Below are 25,942 nucleotides of genomic sequence, written 5' to 3'. Positions count from 1 at the left end.
GGAACAGGAGAATCGATAGCCTGCTGGACCAACTTTCCTCATTCCTGAAGAAGGGCTAATGCCTGAAACGTCGATTCTCCTGTTCCCTAGATGCTGCCTGACCTGCTGCGCTTTTCCAGCAACACATTTCCATCTCTGATCTCCAGCATCTGCAGACCTCACTTTCTCCTCAGATGTAGTCTGGCCCAGGCCAGGTGGACAATTTTCCTAACCCAAGGACTTAATGAACAGATGGATTTTACAATGATGGTTTCACAGTCATCACTGGACTTTTAATATTACATTTTATTGAATTCAAATTCTGCTGTGGGATTCAAACCAAAGACCATGGAACATTACCTGGGTCTTTAGATTATTGGTTTATCTACTACATGACAATGCCATTGTCTTCCCCTTAATACTTTCTGTATCATATCGTTGCGATCTCTTTTATTCCATGAGCAATAACTCATCTCACAAGTGTGTTGTGTGGCCCTGTATCAAATGCATTCTTGAAGTCTGTGTACATGTCATTAACAGGATTACCCTCAATCCTTTCTGTTACCTTCAGCAAGTTAGTCAAACAGTTCAGGAATTCATCCTGGCTCATCCTAAACTACCCACCTTTCTACTAATTTTGACGTTAAAAAGTTTTGAGAAGTTCCTTCACCACTTAAGTTAAACCAACTGGTCTGACATGGTGAAAATGGTTTTGAAAATTTGCAATAACTCTGCTATAGAGTAAGGATCAGTATTTCAATTTAATCAAGGGAAAAAGAAATAAACAATTTTAGGCAGACCCTTCGTCACAGAATGATCAATAATAGTTTGAGCTATTTAGACACAGCTTACCTCTGGTTCTGTACATCGGGTTACTTTGTCTTTACCTGTAAAACAAAAAAATAGAATTTTATAAAAGTCAAACACCATGCAGCAATACAGTTTTCATTGTAACCAATCACAAAACAGATTTCAATGTTACAACAATAGACATCTATTTTACAATCCTTGCAGATATCATTGCTTACAACAGTTAACCCATCATATTAACTTCAATTCTGATGACTCTTCATCAAAAAACATTCAATGTATGCCAAGACAGGAATACAGGGAGACGAAAGGCTTGGCCAAATTTTAATTGAGAGTCATGAATGGATATTGAGAGGCAGAATTCCATAAATTCTATATTCACAGAAGGAATTTCAGACTGGAGGCTCAGGCAGCATAAGGGATGGACACACTCAGAGGAATTAAGAGTAATGAGTAAACATTGAAGTACAGCCATTGAGGCTCGAGGAAAGAATTCCATCCACTCCTTACTTGAGTCTAGTAGATGATGGACAGGTTTGAAGAGTCAAGAGGTGAGTTACTCACTGCAGGGTCCCTAGTCTCTGACCTGCTGTTGTAGTCACATATTTATGTGGCAAATCCAGTTCAGTTGTTGATAGTGGGAGATTCAGCAATGGCAATGTCATTGAATGGTACAGGGTGATGATTAGATGCTCTCTTGTTGGAGATGATTATTGTCTGGCACTTGTTTGGCATGAATCTTACTCGCCGCTTGTTAACTCAAGCTTGAATGCTGTTTAAGTCTGCTGCATATGCATGGATTGTTTCTGTAGCTTACATAGTATGAAACATCGTGCAATCATCAGCAAAACATCACCAGTTCACTTCCAATCTTATGATGGAGGGAAGGTCATTGATGAAGCAGCTGAAGATGGTTGGGCCTAGAAAACTATGCTGAGGAACACCTGCAGAGATGCCCTGGAACTGAGACGACTAACCTCCAATAACCACAGCCATCTTCCTTTGTGCCAGGTATGACTCCAACCAGCGGAGAGTTTTCTGCTGATTTCCATTTACTCCAGTTTTGCAAGGGCTCTTTGATGACACTTTCAGTCAAATGTGGCATCAATGTTAAGGGCTGTCACTCTCACCCCACCTCAGGTATGCAGCTCTTTTATCCATGTTTGATCAAAGTAATGAGGTCAGGAGCCGAGTGACCCTGGTGGAACCCATACTGAGTGACTGTAAGCTGGTTATTGCTGAGCAGGTACTGCTTAACAATACTGTTAATGACATCTTCCATCACGTTACTTATGTTAGAGCAATTGGTTGGGAGGGGGAGTGCGGTTAATGGGGAAGTTGCCTGAGTGGCTGGGTGGATGTGTCATGCTTTTACTGCGCGGATCGTACTTAGACAATTTTCTACATTGTCAGGTTGTACTGAAACAGGTCAGCTCATTACGCAGCTAGATTGGGAACAGAAGGCTTCAGTTTTACTCCTGAGATATTGTCAGAGTCAGTATCCTTTGAAGCTAGAGCATTAGAAGACAAAGGCGACCTGATAGAAGTACATAAAATTATGAGAGGCATGGATAGGGTGGACATGTCAAATACTAGGGGTTCTCGGTTTATGGTGACAGTGAGTAAGTTTAAAGGAAGTAAGTTTTTTTTGCACAGAGGGTAGAAGATGCCTGGAGTGCACTACCAGGGGAGGTGGTAGAAGCAGATAGGATAGCAACATTTAAGAGGTATTTATAGAAAGACACATGAACAGGAAGGAGATGGAGGGATATGGACCATGTATAAACAGCCGAGATTAGTTTAGAATGGCATCGTGGTCAGCACACATTGGTGGGCCTGTTCCTATGCTGTTCTGTTCTATGTTCATACAATGTCTTTAGCCATCTCTTCATATCTTGTGCAGTGAATCCACTTCACTAAGACTGGAATCTGTAGTGCTGGAATCCTGAGAAGGAATTGAGATAAATCATCGACTCAGTATTTCTGGGCTAAAGATGGTTATTTCAGCCCTTTGTTTTGCACTGATGTTCTGTCCATTCATCAAGTATGGGGAACCTCCTCCTCTGATTAGTTGTTTAACTGTCCACCACCACAGTTTCAGAATAAGGGTTGGCTATGAGAGACTGAGACAAGGAGAAATTTCTCGGTTCAAATCACAGATTTGTTACATTGCAGACGGAGGCCATTCACCCCACTGTGTAAGCACTGGCTCTCTCGATGAGCATTATGAATTTGTACCATTTTCCTATAACTCTGCGCATTGTTTTGACTCAAATGATTGTCTAAAACCCTCTAGAATGCCTCAAAGTTAGATTTCCAGACAGAGTTTTCCAGAGTTAAACCACTCAATGTATGAACATATTTTATCTCCTATTCCATTTGCTTTTTTTTTACAAATTACTTAAAATTTCTACCATATTGTTCTCAATCCTCTCATGAGTAGGAGCAGGTTCTTTATATCTACTCTGTCCAGCCACCTCACAGTTTTGGAAACTTCTATCAATTCTCCTCTTTGTCTTCTCCTCTCCAAATCAAACAGTCCCAACCTCTCCAATTCATCTTCGGACCTGAAGTCTTATCCCTGGAACCATTGTCATAAACCTCTTCTGCACTCTCTCCAAAACATTTCCCCAAATAGTTGGAGATCTCTGCAACTTGTAGATCTATCTCATTTATAGTTGCTCAATCTTTGAGTATGTTTGAGATAAGGTTGATTGATGATATATTAAAGAAATCAAGGCATATGTGGAAACGTGCAGGCGATTAGCCATGATCTTTCCCAATGGCCTTCCAGACCTGAAGGGTCAGATTTCCTATTCCTTCCTTATGTTTTTAATATTCTTGAAATTGCAAAGTATATAGAAGGAACTCTGGAAGGAGAAAAAATATTTAGCCCTTGGAGCTGCTCATTTAGGAGCTTATATCTATTCAGGGGCTGCTATTCGGGAATGATGCGGTGATTTAATAGCTGAGTGATATGACTCAGTCAAATGGCTTTTCTGATCCTTAAGAAACCACATGAAGAATTAAAGGAGCTCTTTCACAAGAGTGAATTATGCAGAACTCATGAGATGCCTTTCGCAGAAGCCAAATGATGTCTTATTTCTAATCATTGGGAGGACATCCTATCTCCATTGGTAAGCACGCGGTCCCCACAAACTTAAAGGGTGTCATTAAAAGGCTACACCAAGCAATGATGCTTATATGGTTGACACACACACACACACAATAATAAGCTTTGAGTTTTCTACATCATGAAGGATCTTTCTGCGGTACATGAAATTTCCAGCCACACCTGTAGTTTTATCTGCAGAATAGCGCAATTAGAAGGGGAAATTATATTTAATCAAATAAATTAAGCTCCTAAATGGAGAGCTTTTATTAATCACACACATTCTAGAACAGGCCAATTAACTGCAACATTCCCCCTAGTGTATTACCAAATTTCCTCAAATCTTAGTTCTTAAGGCTGTGGAGAAGTATTTATTCACCCATCAGCAATACAGTACACTGAATCACAACTGCGTCAGTTTACATTATGTTGGAACTGTCTAGCAGTTAGCCACACCCTGGATTCCTGATTTTGCCTGTGCTATCATGTGGCAGGCAGGAAGGAAACTTCCTTCAAAACCAGGCTGTGAATATTCAGCACGCAACAAAAACCACAATTAAAAGTCAGTCAACCGAGCTTTCTTTAAACACGTGTTTCATGAGCAGCATTGCAAGACTAGGAGGCAATGCACAAACAGAACATTGAAAAACAAAAAATAAAGATGTCCAATTCAGATATTGAAATATAACAAAACAGACAGTATTAAAGGGGTAATTAAAATATCAGAGCAATTCTCATAAAAATATAAAAAATACAAGCAGGTCTTATGGTCCCTTGAATCTATGCTGATTAAAACTATGGCTAACCTTCACTTTCAACTCACCTTTCTCTGCTTTATCCTTAAATGGGATAATTAACAAACGTCTATCAATCTCAGCCTTCAATATACTCAATGACAGAGAATCCACAGCTCACCGGGGAAAAAAATTCCACAGAGTCTGAACTCTCTAATTGAAGAAAACCCTGCTTGCCTCAGTTCTAATGGCCAATCCCTTATCCTGAGACTATGATCCTGGTTCAAGACATAGCGGCTAACAGAAGCAACCTCAAAACATCTACCCTGCTAAAATGGACACATAGCACACCATGTTCTCCTATATGCTTTACTCAGATTTCTCATGATTTTTATAGCCCACGTACACTTCACATTGGTCACTCATGCTGACTCTACAAGCCAGAGTTTTGCTCTTGAGGTGGGCTCAAGTTCTCTGCAACTTCACCCCAGTTGCTTTCTTAAGGTCAGACCTTCCACCTGTCCACCTTCCACCTGTCCACCTTCCCACTCACACCACATGTTCACAAATACTAACTCATGTCATCACCCTCCCAGTTCGTAGGATGTGAGCATCGCTGGCTGGTCAAGCATTTATTACCCATCCCTTACTGCCCTTGAATTGAGTGGCTTTTGCTCGGCCATTTCAAAGGGAAGTTAAGCATAGGTTTAATATAAAACAATGTGCATTCACTTTAGATCTGACTGATATGGTCTCATCCATGTTCAAGAACATGACAATGACAGTTTGGTTTAGACAGGATGAAAATGTGATTTTGGGAATTGTAACTCGGAAAACAGCACAAATTATGTGGCCTCACTGGATTTCTAATGTCTCAGATGGTCTGATTTCTGTAGAGATGACACATCAATCTTCTCAAACAAACTCATGACTCAAAGGTAAAGTGAAGGCAGGTCATTGAATGGTTTTAAAATAGAGATAGACAGATTCTTGAATAATAACAGAATCAAAATTATTGGGAGTAGGCTGGAATGTATCCAGTACCTTCTATTTTTATTTTGCAATATCATTAGGACAGGAATATAATATGACACAAAACACAATGTATCATATTTCTAGGGAAAAAATAAGTTTGTGCTTGTTTAAATTGCAACATGTGTTAGCAGATTATTTAAATAAAATTAACATAGAAGCTGCAAACATTCTGGCACCCAAGAGTTTTTCTGTTTCTTTAAACTCTATGAAATTTGAGACAGAAATTGATATGTGATATTTGTTAATGTGGGACAAATAAGAAATAAATGCCAAATATTTTGTTTTCACATCAGTAATGTATTAATTACAAATGACAATGATTCTCAACCAAGGAGGTGTAACGGCAATAGAAAAAAGTGTACGGTAGTGTTGGAAAATAATTGTCTAAAACTAAGAGAGGAACACAGGAACCTGCAACTACAGTTACATGGTAAATCACTAAAAGCTCTGACACAAACTCATAAGTCCATAGAAAGGCAAGCCATGCACTGGACTCATTTCTAGTAAAATAGAACTGAAAAAGTACAGAAATTATGTTAAACTTGCATAGAGACTTGCTTAGACTATACATGAAGAATTGTGAAAAATTATCATTTAATTATAATAAGGTTACATAAAAGGATATAGAGGCATGGGTTGGGGTGACTTAGTCGCGTTTTTAAGATTCTGAAAGGGCTTTCACATCAAGAAAATAGTTTTATTTGAAGTGGAGACATACCTAAGGGCCTCAACAAAAATCGACTATAATAACAAGAGTAAAGTAAGTGAATTCAGAAAGAACCTTTCACCCAGAAAGTGGTTAGGACACCCTATCACAAGTTGTGGCAAATAGCATGACGTGATTAAGGGGAAATTAGATAAACACATAAGGGAGAAGGATATTTTACAACAGTGGGAGAAGTCTTGTGCAGATCACAAAAACAGAACTAGATTTGTGGGATCAAATGACCTATTACGGTGCTATAAAATAAAGGAAAGGTAAATTCTTCAATGATTAATGGCTTAATGTGGTTGGGAAATCATGTCTATAAACTTGATTGAGTTTTTTGAAGAAGTAACGAAGAGGATTGATGAGGGTGAAACGGTAGACATGATCTATATAGGCTTCAGTAAGGTGTTTGACAAGGTTCATCATGATAGACTGGTTAGCAAGGTTAGATCTCAGGGAATACATAGAAAACTAGCCATTTGGCTACAGAACTGACTTGAAGGTAGAAGACAGAGAGTGGTGGCGAAGGGTTGCTTTTCAGACTTGTGGCCTGTGACCAGTGGAGTGCCACAAGGATCGGTGCCGGGTCCACTGCTTTTCATCATTTATATAAATGATTTAGATGTGAACATAAGAAGTACAGTTAGTAAGTCTGCAGATGACACAAAATTGGAGGTGTAGTGGACAGCAAAGAAGGTTACCTCAGACTACAATGGGATTTTAATCAGATGGGCCAATGGGAGGCAGATGGAGCTGAATCTAGATAAATGTGAGGTGCTGCATTTTGAAAAGACAAATCAGGGCAGGACTAATATACTTAATAGTAAGGTCCTGGGGAGTGTTGCTAAACAAAGAGACTTTGGAGTGCAGGTTCATAGTTCCTTGAAAGTGGGGTTGCAGGTGGATAGAATAGTGAAGAAGGTATTTGGTATGCTTTCCTTTATTGGTCAGAGTATTGAGTACAGGAGTTGGGAGGTCATGTTGCGGCTTGGTGGACATTGGTGGTGCCACTTTTGGAATGCTGTTCAATTCTGGTCTTCCTGCTATAGGAAGGATGTTGTGAAACTTGAAAGGGTTCAGAAAAGATGTACAAAGATGTTGCCAGGGTTGGAGGATTTGAGCTGCAGGGAGAGGCTGAATAGACTGGGGCTGTTTTCCCTGGAGCATCGGAGGCTGAGGGGTAACCTTATAGAGGTTTATAAAATCATGAGGGGCATGGATAGGATAAATAGACAAAGTCTTTTCCCTGGGATGGGGGACTCCAGAACTAAAGGGGTTAGGGTGAGAGGGGAAAAATTTAAAAGGGACGTAAGGGGCAACTTTTTCACACAAAGGGTGGTGTGTGTACAGAATGAGCTGCCAGAGGAAGTGGTGGAAGCTAATACAATTACAACATTTAAAAGGCATCTGGATGAGTATATGAACAGGAAGGGTTTTGAGGGACATGGGCCAACCGCTGGTAAATGGGACTAGATTAGGGTTAGGATATCTGATCAGCATGGACGGGTTGGACCAAAAAGTGTGTTTCAATGACCAACACTGTTCTAAGTGGGTGATGGCAGTGAGGCCACATGAAGATTGGACCATCACTGGGCTGTCACCAAATGCCAATTTGCTCAAGTGGAGGTCTCAGAAGCGAGACCAAATTATTATCCTACTATTAAACTTTTCTCTTTGGTGCAAATATCATGCAACTATTATGCAAATTAACTCAATGAGCAAAGGGGTCATCAAGTAGAAAACTGAAATGTAGAAACTATGATGCTCCAGGTACAATCCCCGGTGTTGATTTTGCTTATCTCAGCCAGGACAGCTGCAAATATCCTGTTCTATTCTGAAGAAGCATCATATTGGACTCAAAATGTTAGCTCGGACTCTTCACAGATGCTGCTAGACTTGCTGAGTTTCTCCAACATTTTCTGCAAATAGCATACAATTTTCATCAATGCGTTTCGCTTTGAGACTTTAATGCCAACTCTTGATTCTATGCATTGACTCCTGCTGAAGGCTGCACAAGTGTGCAGACATTGAACAAAGACAGATTCAGAACTGGAATTCTTCCCACAGTCAAACATTCAAAAAGCAATTAAAAATGCAACTTAGCCAAGATTAAATATTTCAGCAGTCTGAATATGTACTGGAACTAACTGTGGATTCTTCCAGGTTTGAATGCCCGAGTTCCATTAGCAAAGACTTTCAAACTTTCTTATTCTGAGCAAGTGAAGTCTCAATATGTGTTGAAAGAAACAATGCAGTTGACAGGTGTCATGTCAACACAGTGAATGTCAAAATTGGCAGTTTAAAGGTTTGTTTAAACCCAAATATCTTTAGTCTGCAATGCATCTCAGACGCAATTATTCTTTTTAAATAATTAGTTTCCTTAGCAATGTTCAATATATTTACAACGGAATGCTGCCACATAACCTATAATAGGTTACATAACTAACCAATGTTGTGCAATGTTCTCATAAAAGACGCAATGGTCTCCAGTCCAATAGCCTCTGCCCCACCTAATCCCTATGAAACACATTCCACAAGGCTCTGTGTAAAGCAGTTTCTCTTAACCTCTCTATTCACTTATTTCATGACAACATTAAACTAATGACCTTCATCATTGACTCCCGACGAGAGGAGACAGTCTTTTCTTAGTCATTCTGTCAAATTCCTTTAATGACTTTAAAAATGGGAGCCTTTATGCAAACATAGAAATAATCACAATTTCTCCAGTCTCTCTTCATAACTACAGTTCCTCAAACCACACACCTTCCTTGATAATCTATTGATTTAAATGTTCTTTCTACACTGTGTTGCCCAAAACTAACAACAGTAATTTACTTTAAATGCCTTATACAAAATTTGTCTTTTCACATTGGTTCATGCTCTTCAGCCAGTTAGCTCAGTTGGCTGGGCGGCTGGTTTGTGATGAAGCATGATACCAACAGTATCAGCAGTTAAGTCTTATTTGCTCATTGTTCATGTGTTCTTCAACCTGCCTTTAAGTCCAGCTGCTCGCTGAAATTCTTACACTCCTGTTTAAATCTCTCCATCTCATTACTAACTTTGTAACCTCCTCTTGTGATATAACCATAAAAGTTTCAGTATGTGAATGTTGGCAAGCTGGGTTTGAAGTTAACAAGACTAGAAATGACAAAGGCAGGACACAGTAAAACAGACACTTTAGGTAGAGGTTCTGTTCCATGGATAGTTCCATTTTAAGATCTTTACCTCTTTGCACATTTGAATCCTTCTTTAACTTCACCTCTCCCCATGTCTCTGATGAACTCCAGAACTTACAACCTTTGAGGAACACTTCAATTATGCAACTAATATGTTGTACTTATCCTACTCCATTCACTCCACTAATACTTTCAGCCGTCTAGGCTTTAAGGTGTGTTATTCCTTATTTACACCTCTCCAGTCTCCTTCTCTCTTTCTTTTGTTAAGAATCTTCTCAAAACCAACCTCTGACTAACCTTCTCTTCACCCCTCTATAGTTCATTCTCTAGCTAGATGTTAATAGTGCCTGTTCTTTCAAGTTCATTGAGATAGCTGTCTCTATGCTAAAACCGATACGTATGTTATAAACGTTGCAGTTGTGGAGTAACAATTCAGTTACTCAACCTACATGCAGTGTGCATATTGTCCCTGCGCTGTCAATAGTGAGGAGTCCATTGATATGTTGTACTTGAATTTTCAGAATACATTTGACAAAGTTTCACATAAAAGATTATTGTGCAAAATAAGGAGGATAATATAAGTGAGTCTTTTTCAGACTGGTAGGATGTTACAAGTGGGGTCCCACAGGGGTCTGTGCTGAGCTCTCAGTGTTTCACAATTTATACCAATGACTTAGATGAGGGGATTGAAAGCATGTGGCAAAATTTGCAGATACCACAAAGATGGGTAAAACAAAATGTTGTGTAGAGGACATAGCGAGGATGCAGACTAATATGGACTGGTAAAGTGACTGGGCAAAACAAAACCGACAGATAGAACATAGAATAGTACAGCACAGTACAGGCCCTTCGGCCCTCAATGTTGTGCTAGCCTTTTATCCTACTCTAAGATCAGACTAACCTACATACCCTTCATTGTATTAACTACCATGTGCCTATCCAAGAGTCGCTTAAATGTACAATTAGATGGAGCATAATGTGGAAAAATGTGAAATTGGCAGGGAGACGTTTTAAAAATCGGAACGTTACTTAAATGGAGAATGACTGCAGAATTCTGAGATGCAAAAGAATCTAGGCATTCTAGTGCACAAGTCACACAAGGTTAGTTTTCAGGTACAGTACATAATCAGGAAAGCTAATGGAATGCTGACCTTGATTACATGAAAATTCAACATAAAGTAAGGAAATCATGCATAATTTATGGAAGGCTTTGATGAGACCACATCTCAAATAATACATATTGTTTTGGTCTCCTTATTTAAGGAAAAATGTAAATGTATTGAAGATGATCGTTTATTGAATTAATGCTTGGAATTATCACATTATCTCATGAGGACAGATTGGACAACCTGGACTTGTTTCATTAGAGTTTAGAACAGCGAGGAGTGCTTTGACTGGCTGGAGGGACTGAATGGCTTCCTGTTTCTGTGCCTATATCTTGAGCTATAACCCAATGGTGCACTGGAGCAAAGGATAGCAATTTAAGGAGGAGAGTCATGGAGAAAAAAACAACAAAGTGAGCAGAGGTTGAACAGTTCAGTGTAGGACTACAGTAGTCATGGGATTTGATAGTGAGAGTACAAATTATCTTTTATAACTTAACCCTGAAGAGTTCCCTGCTGGAAAATCCAGAGTCAAGAGATATTGCAGAATGAATGTAGGATGCAAAGAGGGAGGTGAATCCAAATAGATCTGTTAGGAAGGAAATGGATTGAGCGCAGTGGAATGATGTTAAGTTGGCGGGCTGAAAAGGTGAGAGTGACAGAGTTTAAATCATTGTCCACTGCATGTTCCTGCTCCATCACCATAGCTTTAGTCAAAGAGTTATAGTGAGGTACAGCACAGAAACAGACCCTTTCATCCAACTCATCCATGCTGACCAGATCTCCTATGTAAATATAGTCCCATTTACCAGCATTTAGCCCATATCCCTCTAAATCCTTCCTATTCATATAGCCATCCAGATGCCTTTTAAATGTTGTAATTGCACCAGCCTCCACCACTTTCTCTGGCAGCTCATTCCATACACACATCACCCTCTGCGTGAAAAAGTTACCTCTTGGGTTCCTTTATATCTTTCCCCTCTTACCTTAAACCTATGCCCTTTAGTTCTAGACTCCCCACCCCAAGGAAAAGAACTTGCTTATCCATGGCCATCATGATCTTATAAACCTCAATAAGGTCACCCCTCATTCTCTTATGCTCCATGGAAAAGAGCTCCAGCCTATTCAGCCTCTGCCTATGATTAATGTGGCTTTCCAAAAGATATCCTAGATAGCAGCCTGAATCAAGGAGGAACCCATGATGTACACAGCACCTTCTGCCATTTAGTGCAACAGGTGGGTGGACTTATAGAAATACCCCTGTGTTTATATAGGGGGTGTGGATTCAGTGTCTGAGAGTTTGTGCGTTAGTGTGTGTGTGTTTCTAGTTCTGCTTGTATGTTTCTGCATGTGTGTGCACCAAATTCTCTGCTGCCACTGTCAAAACCAATCACATTAGACTGTATATCACCATGTTTGTTTTGTTATGTGCTGGGCTCATTTGTTAGAAAGTATCGTTAGATCCATTGCAATAATGAAGAAAGACGACCCTTCGGCCCATCTGATATCATTTTCAGAACCTAATGCAATGGTTTTTCCCTTTATAGATTTTGATCATCCAAGCGGTTTTCTAGATTATATTTCAAGCCCATAGCAATGTTATAAAAAGTTTTAAAGTTGCAAAATTGAAATATTCTATTAAAAATCACTGATGATTCAGTGCATTTTTCATTTCAGTATTTTGGTAATGATAACTGTCTAATCAATTGTCAGTTCTGATTTACAGCACCTCCCATGACACATCAGTACATTCAATGTGTTATTAGTCTCCGTGTTTCTGTTATTGCATAAATATAATTACATAAAATATAGGTTGCTTTGCCTCTGCAACAGTTAACTGTCTCAGACTGGTTCTGCAGAAGAGTGTTTGGACTCAAGACATTAATTCTTTTTTTCTCGATCCACTGATGCTTCCAGACCTGCTGAGTATTCCAGCAGTTTCTGTTTTGATTTCAGATTTCTAGCATCTGCAATCTTTTGCTTTAACTTGACTGTCTCAGTCTAAATCCCTGTTTTATGCTTTAAGCAAATCAATCAACATGCAAAGTACCTGACCACATAGTATAGAGTTGGATTCACATCTTGTAGCATTGTATTTGGTCATTTATCCCACACTGGCTGAGGTTAACATGAAAGACTCTCTTTTTCAACCTCTCCCCTTGCCTGAGGCATGGTAACCCTCAAGTTAAGTCACCGCCAGTGATCTGTTTCTAATGAGTCATCTGTGACTATTGTGACTTTATATGTTTGATAATTAAACACAGTATCAGCAATTCCTATTGTTGACTGAGAATAATGTACAGTGCAAAGACTGCATGAAGCACTATATAGGACAAACAGGCAGACAACTAGCAATCTGCATCCACAAACACCAGCTAGCCACCAAACACCACAACCAGCTGTCCCTAGTAGCCCCACACACAGATGGTAAGGACCACAAATTTGACTGGGACAACACAACGATCATAGGACAAGCTAAACAGAGGACAGCCAGAGAATTGTTAGAAGCATGGAGATCATCTACACACTCCATCAACAAGCATATAGACCTAGACCCAATATACCGGCCTCTACAACGAGCAACTGGAACTGGCAACAAGAAGCAGCAGGAAAGGAACCAAATACATGTCAGAAGAGACAGTACTGCAGCGCCTTCACAGGAGGCTCCAAAGCACTGAAGATGTCACCTAGACAGGAGACGAAATGTCTGCAAATCAACCTCCCAGCTCGGCGAACATACCCACAACTACAACAGTGCAGTTTGATTGATTCCAGTCTGGATATAGTTTGATAGGACATTGTCAAGTTAATGGGACAATAGTTTCCTTTTTTCTGCCCCTTCCTCTTGAATAGATAGTTTATATTTACTACTTTTCACCCTGACACAACCTTTCCTGAATCCAGGGAATTTTGGAAAAGTAACACCAAAGCATTCAGAACCTCATTAGTCTCCTCATTTAAGATCCCAGGGTGAAGTCCATCTGGGCTCAGAGAATTGTTAGCTTGCAGCTCCATTACGTCCCAGTGATTATAATTTTACCAAGTTCTTCTTTACCCCCACCTCCTGATTTGCAGCTATAACGGAAGTGTTTTTATGTGTCCTCTACAATGAACAGAAGTACAATATTTGTTTATTTCACCTACCATTTCCTTATCATCTACCAGTTACCTCCTATTCACACTCCCTAAGAGTATCAACATTCACTTTACTTACTCTTTTCCCTTTTAGATATCCATAGAAAGTCTTGCTATCCATTTTTAGCACTCTGAGCTAGCTTCTCTCATATTAATTTCTTACCAAGCCTGGCATCCTTCTCTGCCATTATTTATAATCTGGCCAATCATCTGACCTGCCACTCATCTTTGTGCAGTTAAACATTTTGCCCTTAAGTTTGCTGATTTTCGCAACCTCTTTAGTTAATCACAGATTTTGGGTTCTTTCTTTAGAGGTTTTATTTAAAATAGGAGTATACTTACTGTAAGGATTCTGAAATATACTCTTAAATGTCTAACACTGTCTCTATTGATCTATCCCAAAGCCCAGTAGGTCTGTTCTTTTCAACTAGCTCAGCTTTCCTGCCCACATAGTGGTCCTTATTTAAGTTTAAAATACTAGCCTTAGACCCAATCTTCTCTCTTTTACATTGGATATAAAATTCAATCTTATTTTTGCCACTGCTGCCTCGAGGTGCTTTTCTGAAGCCATTAATTAATCCTATCACATTGCACAATACCAAATCTACTACAACCTGTTCTCTGGTTGGTCGCAGAACTTGCTGCTCTATCTCAAATGCAAATGCAATTCCTCATCCAGACTACTATTGCAATCTTATTTTCCACTTAATCTGTAGATTAAAATCACCCATCGTTATCACTGTTTCTTCATCACAAGCATCCAATATTTCTTCTTGTATATTTCATCCTACATTGTGCTGTCTGTAAGGAGCCTTTAGATGATTACCACTAGTGACTCATTTTCCTACTATTCCTCAGTGACTTGTGACTATTCCCCTCCCACCACCTACCAAACCGATTCTATATACTGATGTCCTCATTGAAATATACAAACATCTGAACTCGGAGCAGCAATGAGAAGTAGGCCATTCAGCCCTTCGAGCCTGCTCCATCATTTAATATGATCATGGCTGCTCCCCTAATCAATGCCTTTGTTCCTGCTATCTCTCCCTGGTCCATGATTCTTTTAGTCATCTCAAACTATTGCCATTCTTGACTCGCAGTTCTACCACTACATCTTTTCCTACTTTCCTACTATAAATACGTGAAATAGGAGCAAAAGTAGACCATTTGACTCCCTTAAGCCTGCTGTGCCATTCAGTAAGATCAAGGATGATCTGCTTGCTTGAAATTCCACATTTCCATCCACCCCGATAACCTTTGAGTCCACTGTCCAACAAAACTCTACCTACATCTTAGAGTCATGACATACAGGCCCATAGAAACAACACCAACCACATACACTAAACTGTAATAATCCCATTTACCTGCTTTGGCAAATAGAATTAAGAAGAATCCAAAGGGTTTTTACAAATACATTAAGGACAAAAGGGTAACTAGGAGGGAATAGGGCCCCTCAAAGATCAGCAAGGCAGCCTTTATGTGGAGCTGCAGAAAATTGGGGTGATACTAAACGAGTATTTTGCATCAGTATTTACTGTGGAAAAGGACATGGAAGATATAGAATGTAGGGAAATAGATGGTGACATCTTGAAAAATGTCCATATTATAGAGGAAGAAGTGCTAGATGTCTTGGAATGCATAAAAGTGGATAAATCCCCAGGACCTGATCAGGTGTACCCTAGAACTCTGAGACCTTGGAGTGCAGGTTCATAGCACCTTGAAAGTGGAGTTGCAGGTAGATAGGATAGTGAAGAAGGCATTTGGTATGCTTTCCTTTATTGGTCAGAGTATTGAGTACAGAAGTTGGAAGTCATGTTGTGGCTGTACAGGACATTGGTTAGGCCACTGTTGGAATATTGCGTGCAATTCTGGTCTCCTTCCTATCAGAAAGATGTGTGAAACTTGAAAGGGTTCAGAAAAGATTTACAAGGATGTTGCCAGGGTTGGAGGATTTGAGTTATAGGGAGAGGCTGAACAGGCTAGGGTTCTTTTCTCTGGAGTGTCGGAGGCTGAGGGGTGACCTTATAGAGGTTTACAAAATCGTGAGGTGCATGGATAGGATAAAGAGACAAAGTCTTTTCCCTGGGGTCGGGGAGTCCAGAACTAGAGGGCATAGGTTTAGGCTGAGAGGGGAAAAATATAAAAGAGACCTAAGGGGTAACTTTTTCACGCAGAGGGTGGTACGTGTATGGAATGAGCTGCCAGAGGAAGTGGTGGAGGTTGACACAATTGCAATATTTAAGAGGCATTTGGATGGGTATGTGAATAGGAAGGGTTTGGAGGGATATGGGCTGGGTACTGGCAGGTGGGTTTAGATTGGGTTAGGAATCTGGTCTTCATGGATGGGTTGGACTGAAGGGTCTGTTTCCATGCTGTACATCTCTATGACTCTATGACTCTATTTGGTCTACTGTGTTCCGGCATTTTAAGTACTCGTCCAGATGCTTCTTAAGCATGGCAAAAGTACCTGCCTCCACCACCACCCTCTGAAGCAGCACAATCCATATTTCTACCACCTGCTAGGTGAAAAAGTTTTTTGTCTCAGATCTCCTCTTGCACCTCACCTTAAACTTATTCTCTCTGGTCTTATACACATATAAACGTGGGGAAGAGATTCTCATGATCTACTTTGTCTATATCTCTCATAATTTCAATCTCAAACAGATTCCTCCTCAGCCTCTTCTGCTCCAAGGAAAACAAACACAGCCGATCCAGTCTCTCCTCATACCTGAGACTCTTCATCCCAGGCAACATCCTGGTGAATCTCCTTTGCACCCTCTCCATTGCAATCACATCTTTCCGATAGTATGGCAGCTAGAACTGTACACAATATTTCATGCGTGGCCTAATCAATGTTTTATAAAAGTTGAAACAAGACTTCCTTGCTTCTATATTCTAAGCCCTGGCAAATTAATTCATTTGAATTATGGATTCAACATGGAAAGCCTGGATGACGCAGTCACTACGTAATATCTACGGGCCTCACTTGCTAACAACCTACCTCAAGAATACGCAGAGGACACAGGAGAACATTGGAGTGTGCTTAAACCTACCATTCTCAGTAACTGCAATAACACCCCCCAGATAACAGGTCCAGAAACCATCAGGACTGATTCGATGAGAATGACATGGAAATTGGACAACTCATTTCCAAGAACAGGCCAGCTTTCTGTGACTGGCAGAATGACAACAGCTGCAAGACCCACAGAAAGGCCGATGCCAAATGCGAAAGTGGATGTCCAGAAGAGGGTAAAGGAGCTCAAAAACAAATGGTGCACTGATAAGGCCTGGGGAATCCAAGAGCTGGCAAATGATGATGACACAGAGGTTTCTTCAGTGCTATTAAGACAGTAAATGGTCCACACTACCGTGGTCTAAACCTTTTGCACTCTAAAGACAGACAAAAAGTGCTAAAGGACGGCAAGGTTAAAATAGAACAGTTGCTGGATACAGCATTTCCAAGAACTCCTCAACCATATTGCCAATGTTAACTTGGAAATCATCAACCAAGTTGCCCCCTGGTTATGTGGTACAGTGGAGTCGCCCCTACCTCTGTGCAAAGGGTTCAGGTTCAAGTCCCACCTGCCCTGGAAGTGTGTCGTAATGTGTCCCTACACAGTGATTAAAAATTATTATTACAAAGGCAACTCAACCAGCACAAGCAGGGATTATTTACAGCAGAGGTGTAAGCTCTATGGCAAGCAAAAAACAGTCCCTACCAAAACATTCCATTCTCTCTGTTGTTTGTCATGAGTAAACTTGGAGGTTCTCCAACAAGAAAGAAAACTTAATAAAATGAGGAGATACAAGGTGATGAAAGATTTTGATAGATTATGACTGCATTTTCTAGCAAGTGGATTGATAGATTTGAAATAATTGGCAACGTTTTTTGATGGAGACTAATTAGGATTAAGAACTTCCTACCTGAAAAAGATAATGGGAGCTGATCCACTAAACAATAAATTAAAAGGGAGCTGGACAGGTATTTGAGGTTGAATAACTTATACGGTAATGGATTAAAAAGCATAGCCGAGAGACTAAGGAGAACTCTTCATTGAAACAGTCAACAGAAGCCCAATGCAAGTTAATATGAGCTCCTTAAGGGTGCTCCATCACTCAAAATGATCATGTCTGATCTGACAAGGGCCTCAACTCCACTTTCCTGCCTAACCCCAACAACCAATGACTCACTATGACTATAGTGGGAAATTTATCTAATTGTGCCTTAAAAATATCCAATGACCCAACCCCACCCTTCTCTCAGAAACAGAGTTCTGAACACTCAGCACCCTTAGAGAAAAATATTTACCTCACTCTGTCTCCAACAGATAAATGCTCAATCTGTGCAACCTTTCTTCATAGGATAAACAACACCCTCCCCCCAAACTTGCATCCTAGGTATCAATTAAGTGAAACTGCTCTGAACCGCTTCTAATGCATTTACATCATTTCTTAAATCAAAAGACCACAAGTAACTGTGGTATCATCCATGCTCTGTAAAACTGTCGCAAAACATTGCTACTTTTATATTCCATTCCCCCTGCAATAAACAACAACATTCCATTTGCCATCCTAATCGTTTGCTGTACCTATATGCTAGCTTTTTGAGATTCATGCACGTGGACATTCTGATCCCTCAGGGTTCTGTAACCTCTCACCATTTAAATAACATGCTGCTTATCTCTCCTTGTTGCTAAAGTGGGCAAGTTCACATTTTACCACATTATGCTTCATCTATTCCCTTCCAAATGTTACTATTACTATTGACTCTGCTTCTAGCAACCTTTAGGTAGCGCATTATAATTCACTGTGTAAGAGTCCCCTCAGTTCCCCTTCAGTTCTTTTTCCAATTGATAGTGGTTAACTTTGTTAAACGTCTTCGTATAAAATGAACTGTTACTTGGCAGACTTGCTTAAAAACATGGAATCTGTGCACATAACTCAGGCAGAAGTGACCAGCCGAGTCTTAAAAGACATCCAAAATCATGTTGACCCTGGGTTTGTTCAGATTCCCTTTAATGCCTTTCTCATTAACCCTGACCATTGATCTTCCCTTCGTAATCTCATCTCAAATTTATTCCCTTTCTTCAAGCATTCAACTATCATTACCTCGTTCCTCAAACCATCTCCAACACCTTCACCCTTGTTGTTCATTTCCAGCAGCCTTTTCTTTCACCTGAACGTGCTGTCACCTGCCAGGTCCACAAACTTAATTCCCTGTGTAAATCTCCCAAACATCTCTACAACCCTTCCCCTTACTGAAATAGTCAAAGCAAAGTCACAAACAACATCCTCCATGAGTTGTGAGCATGGTCCTTATCATTTCTTGTCCTGCATGACTTCACTTCAGTTTTTAATCACAGTTTCTCCCAAAAGATTGGATTTCAATCTTTTCATAGCTCATGGTGACAGCATGTCTACAAAAAAGCGTGTATTTATATAATATCATGAATTAGGAAAAATGTCCCAAAGTACTTCAGAAAAAGGTAACACTGAGCCAAAGAAGGAGACATTAGGACATCTGACCAAAACCTTAACAAAAAATGTTGGTTTTAGGAATGTCTTAAGTGAATCTGTGAGAGGTTTGTGGGGGGGATTTGTAGTTAAATGAAAAGTTGTAGTTAAATGAAAGCGTGGCTGTCAATGTTGGGGTGAAGGAAATTGGCCCTTTTTGAAGAAACACTAAGATTTCATAGGCCTATCATGTTGGAGAAGGATACCAAGTTAGGAAGGGTGCAAAACCATGGAAAATTATGAGAATCTTCAAAGGGAGGAATGTTGGGACCAAGTACCAAGGCCTCTGTTCCATATTTTACAAGATCTATTTACATCAACGTTCTCCTGACCAGCTTTCACACACCTTATCATTCATGAACTTATTCAGCATTCTAAAGTACTTAGTCCCACTACCTGATCAACTTGTTCTTACCAACCTTCATTCATTCTGTACTAATTTCAAATGCCTTGTCCTCAACTACAAGACTCTCCTTGGTCTTGCTCCTCCTTACCTCTGCAACCTCATCTCTCTCTCTCTCTCAAAGGCGAAGTGGCAAAATAATTAAACTGGATAGGAGATGCAAAAGGAAAATATCCATTTTAATTCAGAAAGTGTGACAAATGACCAGCCACACACAAGTGGGCTGGATGAAGACAGTTACACAGATAGAGTTCTGTGTACAAATGCACACAGCATAAGAGATATAAGTAGCAAATTAGAAGCACACGTTTATCTCAAGAGAACACAATATTTCAGTTATTATGGAGGTAAGGCTACAGGTTATGATCAGGAGCTAAACATTCCAGACTGCCATCTGTTTAGGAAGGGCAACTAAATTGGAATAGGAAGGGCAGTGATACTGCCCAGAGCAGATAGTAGCCAATTTGTACAAAGAAAGATCCCAGAAATAGCAATATAAATATGCAGATAAACAATTTTTGCCTTGTTACAGAATCATAGAGTCATAGAGATGTACAGCATGGAAACAGACCCTTTTGTCCAACCCGTCCATGCTGACCTGTTATCCCAACCCAATCTAGTCCCACCTGCCAGCACCCAACCCATATCCCTCCAAACCCTTGCTACTCATATACCCATCCACATGTCTTTTAAATACTGCAATTGTACCAGCCTCCATCACTTCTTCTGGCAGCTTATTCCATACACCATCCTCTGCGTAAAAAAAGGTGCCCCTTAGGTTCCTTTTATCTTTCCCCTTTCACCCTAAAACTATGCCCTCTAGTACTGGAGACACCCACCCCAGCGAAGAGACTTTGTATATTTACCGTATCCATGCCCCTCATGATTTTATAAACCTCCATAAGGTCACCCCTCAGCCTCCGACCTCCAGGGAAAACAGCCCCAGCCTGTTCAGCCTCTCCCTATAGCTCAAATCCTCCAACCCTGGCAACATCCTTGTAAATCTTTTCTGAACCCCTTCAAGTTTCACAACATCCTTCCAATAGGAAGGAGACCAGAATTGTATGCAATATTCCAAAGTGGCCTAACCAATGTCTTGTACAGTTGTTTGAGGTGAAATATTGGACAGGGACAAACGCCCTGCATTTCTTTAAAAGACTGCCTGGGATCTTTTATTGTCAAATGAGATGGTATATAGGAGCTTGCTCAGGAATGTCACTGGAACAGTGGCATCTCCAACAATGCCACACTTTCTCACTGCTTTACTGGAGTCTGGATAGTATGCTCATGTCTCTGGGGCAGAGCTTAACCCACAAACTTCTGACTCAGAGACAACGATGTTAAACACTGAGACACAGTCATCTCGTAAGAATTCTTTGAATATATTCAGCAGAGTCTTCTAGAACAATATGTTTTAGAACCAAAAATGGAATTGGACATATTGAACTTAATGCTCAGAAACCACATGAAATTATTTAACCATTTCACACTAACAGAGCAGTTCATAATTAGTTACTGTAAAATCATAGACTTTGATATTAAGTTTGAAAGTGCAAAGATTGAGCCATCAACCAAGGTGTTAAATTTAAGCAAGTGAACTAAATTGAAATAAACTGTCTAAACAGGTAATGAGTAAACCCACAAATGATGGGAATATAAAATATTCAAGGAAATAATTGGTCTGAGATACAAAATGAACTGTCCACAACCCTAAATGGCAAAGACTCCATTTGTTAGGCAATCATTGTCAACAAACAAGCTAAGAGACAGTATCACAACAGAAGAAAAAGTTATGCAAGGAAGACATAAAGACACACAATAAAAAAGGAAGAGTGCCAATCCAGTGTACTGGGAGAGGTAGGAAAACCAAAGGAGTACAAAATAGTAAAGGAGCACTGAAAGAAAATGGTATTTCAAATAGTGCCATGGTTACTGACGTGAATGTCCATTTCTGGCAAATCCCCTTTTTTTTGCTGGCAGGGGAAAGGGTTGTGGCTTGAGAGACAAGCAGGAAACCAGAAACTGACAAAACCATCTGAAATAGAGTTGAAATTCACCCCACTTCCACTGTTCCTAGAACCTTACACAAGGTACAGGCAACAAGAATTTATGGAGAAGTTACAAGCAAAGGGAATGTCATGTTGGCTCAGTGGTTATCACTGCTGCCTCACAGTGCCAGGGACCCAGTTCGATCACAGCCTCGGGCAACTATCTGTGTGGAGTTTGCACATTCTCCCTGTGTCTGTGTCGGTTTCCTCCCACAATCCAAAGATGTGCAGGTTAGGTGAATTGGCCATGCTAAATTGCCCATAATGTTCAGGGATGTGTAGGTGAGGTGCATCATTCAGGGGTAAATATAGGGGAATGGATCTGGGTGGGTTACTCTTCGGAGGGACTTGTTGGGCCAAAGGGCCTGCTTCCACACTGTAGGGATTCTACATATCTCGGGATGGGACCATTTGCCGCCGCCGATTAGCCACTGCCCTTTCACCGCCGAGGATGGTTCGCCACCACCCATTGGCCGCTGAGGAGGATTCGCCACCGCAAGTGTTTGTAACTCATTTTTATGTATAGACCAATAAACTCATATTTATTTCACCTCTTTTTTTTATCAATATGTACTATGCTGTTGTATAAATAAAGGGCACTGAGAAGTATGAAAGAACAGGCGGGAGGGAAAATAATCACTACATATATATATTTTCAGTGGCGAATAGTCTCCAGAGGTCAAACAACCACAGTGGAGAAACGCTGGTGGTGAACCGGCAGTGGCTAATCGGCGGCGGCGAATGTGCCGTGGCGAATCGTCACCAACCCTACATATCTATGGATTCCGTGTGAAGGTGAGATAACGTCTATTTAAGTGCGATGATATGAAGCTATTTAAATCCCCAGCCCTTTAAAAAAGACTAAAAAGGCTACAACTTTCAGTGAGGGCAATGATTGACAGCCATTTCTAGTGACTAATTGTGAAAAGTTTGAAAAACACTTATCTCAGTGGGGTGGCTGAGTTCATCAGTTTGACTAATAATGTTAAGGATTATTAAAGGAGTGGCTATATTTGAGTTGATTTGACTAAATTATTGTTTGAATGGGTTTCATGAATGAGTTTTTCTCAATGTCAACAATGCATCATGTTCTTTTGGATTGCTAAAAGTTTAATTTTACTCATCTCCACATGGTTCTTGAGGTCTACCCATATTGGAAAGTAGGGAAGTGCCTATGGTGACAGCATGGAAGGGCTTGAAAGCAAGTACAAGTAATTTGAGGTTTGAGGAGATGTGGGGAGGGTCAGAACAGTGAGGGCTGAGGGCCTAACAATGTTTGATGAAACAAAACAGAAATTGCTGGAAAAGCTTAGCAGGTCTGGCAACATCTGTGGAGTGAAATCAGAGTTAATGTTTCGGGCCTGGTGATCATTCCTCAGAACTCTCCCTCTGAGGCCGAATGTTCTGTACTCAGCAAAAGTCTCAGTTTTATCCCACTGTGACCCCACATAAATGAATTGTGGGCACAACATGATGTTGAACTCTTCTTCCGTCGTCTTTGCCTCAATTTCTCTGCCCCAGTTCTGATTTCTCTCCACAGATGCTGCCAGGCCTGCTGAGCTTTTCTAGCAATTTCTGGTTTTGATTCTTCGTTCTAAGAGTTTTTATTTAACGTTTGAAGAAACTGGGTTAAAGTCTCAAGAGACAAGGACAGACCTTCCTACCAACCTGCCTCAGTGTTCATCCACCTGTGGGGTCTCCATTGAAGATGGTGAGCCCAACTCGACCTCAAACCTGCTGAAAATGTGCTGAGTAGCCAGCTTTTGTGCTCCTCTTGTATCCTTATCTTGTTTTCAAAGTAATGCCCTTTTAAAGTAATCCTGTGTGCCAAGTCAGGAAATTTCTTAACTGGACCTTCCCACTTCAAAGCAGAAATCTGGTCTTTAATATCAAATTCAATTGTTTTCTGGTAACTTTTTGTAATATCTCCATTACTGTCAGATTATTAAATATTTTTATATGGTTACACACCACTAAAACCAATACAGCCAGATACTTTACTGATTATAAAGCATTGTTTCGAAACATTATTCTGAAATTATTCAAGGAATTTAAATGCAAATTGATTAAGGTCAAAATCCAATGCTCCTGCCAATGCAGCACTCCCTTAATATTGCATTTCAGTCACAGTCTAAATGGTATGTTCTTGTCTCTGGAAAAGACCTTCAACTTGAAACTTGCTGATACAGTGGGTGAAGTATTACTCACTGAGTTCTAGCTAAGATCAAAAGAAATGTTTAAGGAGAGGAACTTAATGGATTTAATTTAAAAGCAAATGGTAATGGGAAAACAAGCTGGATTCTTGACAAGTTAAGCTTTAGGACTGAATGGTTGTCACACCAAAATAATACGGCACAGATTTTTCAGAATTGACCAGTGTTTAAAACAATAATTTACAAAGAAAGATCGAATAAACCTGGATTTTGTTTCCTTGAGTTTGAAAGATTGAGGGTGATTGGTGAAGGAATTTGGTAGGGTCAATACACAGAGAATCTCTTTCACAGAGTGAGGGAATGTGTACAGGTTTGTTAGTATAGTCATAATGCTCCTGGTCTAGCAACCTAGAGGCCTGAGCACAAAGTCAGAGATACATGAGTTCAAATCCCACTATTACAGTTACTGAAGTGAATTTGGTTCGTTAAATAAAATAGGATCTTTTAAAAAGAAGCTATTATCAGTAACAGTGAGCATGAAACAACTAGATCATCATAAAATCCATCTAGTTTATTTATGTACTTGAGAGGGAAATCTGCCATCCTTACCTGGTCTACAGGCAGGATGCTGGAAGAACACAGCAAGCGAGGCAGCATCAGGAGGTGCAAAAACAATGTTTCAGGTGTAACCCTACTTCAGGTCAGTGGGTGGGTGTGGGGGGGAGCTGCAGATAAAAGGAGAGGTGGGGGTAGGGTGGTGAAATGAGCGGTGACAGGGAGGTCCAGTCAGCCCCAGTGGACCCGGCTGCGATGCTTGGTAAGCCATTCCCTGAGTTTACGTTCAGTCTCCCTGATGTAGAGAAGACCACATTGGGAGCACCTGATGAAGAGAGGCAGGTGAACCTCTACCTCACCGGGAAAGACTGTTTGGGGCCCTGGGTGGAGGTGAGGGGGGTGATGTACCAGCAGGCTTTGCATCTTTTCTGGTTGCAGGGGAAGGTACCTGGGGGTTCGGTGGTGGGGGTGGCATGAAACAAGGACTGTTGGAGGGAACAGTCCCTGCGGAAGGCAAAATGGGATGGGGAGCAGAAGATGTTCTTAGTGGTGGGGTCTATTTGGATTTGGGGGAAGTGTTTGAAGATGATGCGTTGGATACGGAGAATAGTGGGGTAGTTTTTGTCTCTAATCCTTACCTGGTCTGGCCTACATGCAACTCCCTACTCACAGCAATGTGGTTGACTCTTAACTTTCCTCTGAAATGGCCTATGAAAGCACATAGGTGGTTCACAATCAGTGTCTCTGGGATTAGGAACAATAAATATTCTCCAATGAGCTCTCAAACTATGCTCACATCAATAAACAAAAATCCAGAACAAGGGGCGTGTTCTTAAAATTAGAGCTAGATCATGCAGGATTGAAACAAGCAATCACTTTCTCCACAAAAGGTACTGAGCATCAGCAATCCACTCCCCCAGGAGACTGTGGATGCTGGGTCAGTTGAATAGATCAGGACTAGAAGTATCAAGGGATTATGAATGGAGGGCAATTAAAAAGACCAGATACATAAGGCTCAAGGGGTTGTGCTTATATTCAACTCCTCTTTATCATCTTTCACCCTCCATCCCAGTTTCCACAGCACAATGTTGGGCCTAGCATGTTCTCCTCCATACTTCCCAACTCTCTGAAAATCTATCTGATTTTGGTTGTGCTCACCAGTTCCAAAAACGCACATCCCAGATGGCCTCCTTCTTCAAGGACCGCAATTTCCCCCCCGACGTGGTCGACGATGCCCTCCACCGCATCTCTTCCACTTCCCGATCCTCCGCCCTTGAACCCCGCCCCTCCAACCGCCACCAGGACAGAACCCCACTGATCCTCACCTACCACCCCACTAACCTCCATGTACAGCGCATAATCCGCCGCCATTTCCGCCACCTCCAAACGGACCCCACCACCAAGGATATATTTCCCTCCCCTCCCCTACCAGCATTCCGTAAAGACCACTCCCTCCGTGACTCCCCCGTCAGA

General features: G+C 40.7%; 1 protein-coding gene across 4 annotated transcripts in view; it reads right to left on the bottom strand.

Annotated features, from left to right (window-relative positions):
- Positions 1-25,942, bottom strand: part of LOC122548856 (protein spire homolog 1-like) — a 203,617-nt gene that overhangs the window by 174,956 nt on the left and 2,719 nt on the right. For all 4 annotated transcript variants that reach the window (XM_043687728.1, XM_043687729.1, XM_043687730.1 and 1 more), the window contains exon 2: positions 832-866. In XM_043687728.1, the coding sequence (XP_043543663.1) occupies positions 832-866 (35 nt within the window). The remainder of the gene's footprint in view (positions 1-831; positions 867-25,942) is intronic.

This window comes from Chiloscyllium plagiosum, chromosome 4 (genome assembly GCF_004010195.1).
Source record: "Chiloscyllium plagiosum isolate BGI_BamShark_2017 chromosome 4, ASM401019v2, whole genome shotgun sequence".
NCBI lineage: Eukaryota > Metazoa > Chordata > Chondrichthyes > Orectolobiformes > Hemiscylliidae > Chiloscyllium > Chiloscyllium plagiosum.
This window is presented reverse-complemented; position numbering and strand designations above follow the sequence as displayed.